The 4,499-nt window shown below is 48.8% G+C and overlaps 1 protein-coding gene across 1 annotated transcript in view; it reads right to left on the reverse strand.

Annotated features, from left to right (window-relative positions):
* Positions 1-1,121: 1,121 nt before the first annotated feature.
* GPI (glucose-6-phosphate isomerase) overlaps positions 1,122-4,499 on the reverse strand; it is a 21,592-nt gene continuing 18,214 nt past the window's right edge. Inside the window, exons 15-18 of the mRNA XM_011371840.2 lie at positions 2,091-2,219; positions 1,794-1,869; positions 1,644-1,710; positions 1,122-1,535 (exon numbers count right to left, since the gene is read on the reverse strand). Coding sequence (XP_011370142.1) covers positions 1,400-1,535; positions 1,644-1,710; positions 1,794-1,869; positions 2,091-2,219 — 408 coding nt within the window. The 3' untranslated portion in view covers positions 1,122-1,399. The remainder of the gene's footprint in view (positions 1,536-1,643; positions 1,711-1,793; positions 1,870-2,090; positions 2,220-4,499) is intronic.

Below are 4,499 nucleotides of genomic sequence, written 5' to 3' on the forward strand. Positions count from 1 at the left end.
TACTTGGCATCTGGCCTAGACCACGGTGGTCCCACTGCTAAGAGATCCTTCATGGGAATCCAGGTTAACCTGAGAGAGTCTGCTACATTGAATTTTCCTTGGTCTGCAGACTTTTTTGTGCTTGCTCTTTTGTAATAGAGGAAGTGGCTCTGATGGGAAAAGGCCTTCACTTTTTATCAGTGACATTAAGAACGAAGTTGGGTCAGCAGTGGCCTAAACAGAGCTCAACCATCAAAGAACATCTATCATCTCTACAAAGGTGGGGAGAGAAGTGGGCATTCACTCTTGGAATTAATAAAAAAAGAAGCCCACTTCACCAATAGAAAGATGAGAAGTGCTGACAGTTTCTAAGCATTGTTTTAAGTGGACGTTTGCATCTGTGTGGTCACTTTCTAGGAGTCAGGTATTTCTCACTTTGAGCCTTTGTGAGTACAGTTTGCCTTCTCCTTAAGGAAGTCATCTGACCAAGCCAGAGGACAACTCAGAAGTGGGTGGCCCAGGAAAGGATGGGGTGAAGGAAGCAGGGCTGAGGGCAGCAGGTTCCCCATCTGAATTCTGTACCCTGATCTAGGGCAAAGGTCCTGAAAGCTCAGCCCCTAACCTGCTCATTAATTCTGCCCATCGACTCTCTAAACAAAATTCCTTTTCTGTTTAATTGGCCAGAAATATTACTTAATATTTCGAATAAAAGATATATATCTTGAATAGAAGACAAAAGGGTAGTTTGTTCAAAAATCCTTTTATCAATGTCTACCTTATAACAGGAAAGAATTACCTGGCCAGAAGGGTAGTCACCCTTGATCTGGGCCAGGAATTCACCCAAAACAGATATAAACTCAATGAGGTTTTTAAAACCATCCAGTGAACAAAAGTATACAATTCCTCCAAAGAGGTGAGAAATGGAAGAAGATAGAGAAAGGGTTTGATTACAGAGGCCAAATTGCCCTTGTGACTTTAATTGTGCCCCACCCCACCTATGTTCTTCTCATGGGACCATCCTCCATGATGCACCTGCTGTCCACTTACAGTCAAGCCTCCATCAAGGCGCATCACTCCTCCTACGGGCTTTCTAACTCTTGCATAGAGGACCATCTCAGGAAACAAGAAGCTGAGCTCACAACCACCTTTGTAGCATCTTTATTTTTCTACCTGGTATATGAACAATGTGAACATGGGTCAGAAAAATCAGCTGCACTGAAACACTTCAGCTAATTGTAAGACAGAAGGGCGTGGACATGAAGGGGATGAGGGTGGTAATTCCAGACAGCTTTCCCCAAAGGGCTTGTGGTCTAGATAGCCCAAGACCAGAAGGTGCTCTAGGCAGGACAGTGCAATGCAGACTCTGGCGAGGAGGGACAAAGATAGTCACAACAGGGACTGCGGTCAGCCCAACAAGAGTTTACTGGCTTATGGCCTCACGCTCCTGTTTAATGAAGCTGATCAGCCCATTGGTAGAAGAATCATGAGAAGTCACTGGGCTGCTGCCATCAAGCTCAGGCTCAATTTTCTTAGCCAGCTGCTTTCCGAGCTCCACTCTGCAAGGAAAAGGAGAAAGAATGGTAGGAGGATGGTTCCAGTGTTGTTAGTGAAATCCACAAGCCAACCTGCAGGTATTCCCACCCTCCCCTCAGTCAGCAACTCACCCCCATTGATCAAAGCTGTTGATGTCCCAGATGATGCCCTGAACGAAGATCTTGTGCTCATACATGGCTGCAGAGGTGGCAGACGGTGCACGTTAGAGCCCCACCAGACCAGTACAAGCTACGCAAGCCAGGACCTTCCCACTCACTCACCAATCAAGGCTCCGAGAATGAATGGTGTAAGCTTGGTGAACACGATAGAGTTGCTTGGACGATTTCCTTCAAAGACCTTCAGAAAACACCCAAGAATGTCCCCAAGTTAGTTGTGACCCCTAAATCCTCAGAAAGGAAGCACACTGTGCCCCAGGGTTTGGAATATGTAGGTCTGTGAGAACAGCCCCTCCAATTGTGTAGGACAAGCCAGGCACACCATGAGCCCCTGCCTTGGCGCCACAGCTTTATCCTCCCAACTCCACTACGTCACCCAAAGCCCATTTCAGAAGTGCTGACCTTGTGCGGCAACAGCTTCTCAAAATCCTCCGGACTCTTGCCCGCAGCCTGGAGCTCCTTTCGGGCCTCTTCTGACGACTTCCCCTTCATGAGGGCCTCGGTCTGGGCCAAGAAGTTGGCCAGGAGGATCTGACAAGAAAGACATCCAGTTACGCTTGGAAGTACTATCTGAGCTTCAGGCAGAAGGACAAAACTCCCCGTCTTGGTTAGTTCCAACCTGAGCCAGACTGCCGGCCTCCACTCTAGAGCTCAGTTGGAGCGAAGGGGGACAGCAGAGCACATCTGATGACATTGGAAAGTAAGTAACAATGATAACTACCTTTTAAGGAATGTGCACTAAGAACTTTACTGACATCTATTAAGATCCTAGGGCAGGAGGGGAGGCATCATTTCTCTCTTCTAGTTGAAGTTCAGTTTCCTCAAGTCAACAGCACTGACTTGAGAAGTATGGAAAAGAATTCAAACCCAGGTCTCTGAGTCCAAAGCTGGTGCCCATAGCAACCCATGCTACTTCGCACACCTGAGATAAGGTGTGATCAATCCTCATCAATGACTTTGTCTGGATAGGAGTTGGATGGTTTTTCTGTTTGCTGCTGTGGTAAGCGAGATCTTGGCTCAGTGATCTTTGCCCCCTTCTATTATGTCTGTGTATGTTACATTACATGGCAAAAGGGATTTTACAGATGGAATTAAGGTTACAGACCTGAAGGTCAGGAGATTGTGCAGGTGGGCCCAATGTTATCACATGGGCTCTTAAAAGTAGAGGAGGAAATCAGAGAGATGATACAGAAGAAGCAGGAGAGAATGGAAGGTTGAGAGGGACTCAACCCACCATCGCTGATTCTGAGATGGAGGGGACCATGAGCCAGGGTGGCTTCTAGAAGCTGAGAATAAACCCCAGCTGACAGCCAGCAAGGAAACTAGACCTTGGTCCCAACCTGAGCAGAGATCCAGCAGAACCTGCTGGACTTTAGACCCACAGAAACGAAGATAATAAATGGGTGTTGTTTTAAGCCATTAAGTTTACAGTAATTTGTTATAGCAGGAATAGAAACCTAATCTGCCAAACAACGCATCAGGTTTTAAGAGGTCTGGGTATAATGTGAACCTAAGAAAGTGTGAGGAGGGTCTGGACAGGGGTTCTTACCTTGTGATGCAAACCATTCCTTATAGGGTGCTGAGTCTGGACTGGGATTAGGAAGTCACAGGGTATCATCTTGGTGCCTGTGAAGAACACTATGGTCACCCAGGCGTCTACCCCAGCCCATAGCCACCATACGGCCTAATAAGAAGTCTCTGCTGGTGGGCCCTCTCCCTCCCCAGCAGTACCCGTGCCCAGGCCAGATGGACCGTACCTTGGTGGATGAGCTGGTAGAACGCATGCTGGCCATTGGTCCCTGGCTCCCCCCACACAATGGGCCCTGTCTGGTGGTTCACACGGGTGCCGGACTTGGTGATGTACTTCCCATTGGACTCCATGTCACCCTGGAATGGGGATGGAAACACAGCCCTCTATCTGCAAGTCTCGCTTCTATGCCCAAATCCTGCCTGGGGGGCATCAGGCATACCTGCCCTGTCCTGGCCCTGTGAGATGTCCATAGGCATGACCCTTTTACCTCCCCTCACCTGTAAGGACACAGGCTCACGAGCTTTCTAGCTTCAATCACTCTGCAGGAAGGACCCATGACCAGGAGAAGGTGGGTATGAAGGTCCCAGAAGGACCTCCTTAAGAGTAGAAATTGGCCACAAAATCTTCAACTCATTTCTTAAGAGAGAAGCCGGATGGCATCCAGAGTGGACAGCCTTTGAGGGCTGTCACCTCAACTAGATGTTGGGCCTTGGGGCACATTTGCCCTTCCTTCGACCACAGGATTCACCTCCAGGTGTTGGTGAAAATCTGTCATCCTGCCCAAAGGCTGCAGGGTAAAGACTGGGTTTGTGCTAAACAAAAGCAGGGACAGATATGCAAGTGCTGCCCAGAGCAGAATCTGGACGAGGAGGAGGGGCTCTGGGGGCTCCGGAAATTCCAGGGGTGGGCAGAGAGCTGTGCGTAGCCCAAAGAAGCACCACAGACTAGGTGTGAACTTGCTTTTCTGGAGGGACAAAGCAAGGGACACTGACTATGAACTTGCTTTCCTGGCAGTATACAAGCCATAGGAGTCCCAACCTGTGGCCCATCCCTATTGCAGGCACACAGAGTGACGTTCAAGGAAGAAAAGACCCAGCTGAGAAACATGCCCTGAGCCAAGCCAGGGCCTGACTGGCCAGAGGACCATGATAACTAGTCAAATTCCCATGGTAGTCAAACTCAGCTGACACTCTGCTTGAATAGACTCTGGATGCAAAGATTCACTGTGAGATGAGGAGCAGAGGTGGGCCTCGGTTATGCCCAAGGATAATGGGGAAAGG

The sequence above is a fragment of the Pteropus vampyrus genome, unplaced genomic scaffold (assembly GCF_000151845.1).
Source record: "Pteropus vampyrus isolate Shadow unplaced genomic scaffold, Pvam_2.0 Scaffold196, whole genome shotgun sequence".
Lineage (NCBI taxonomy): Eukaryota > Metazoa > Chordata > Mammalia > Chiroptera > Pteropodidae > Pteropus > Pteropus vampyrus.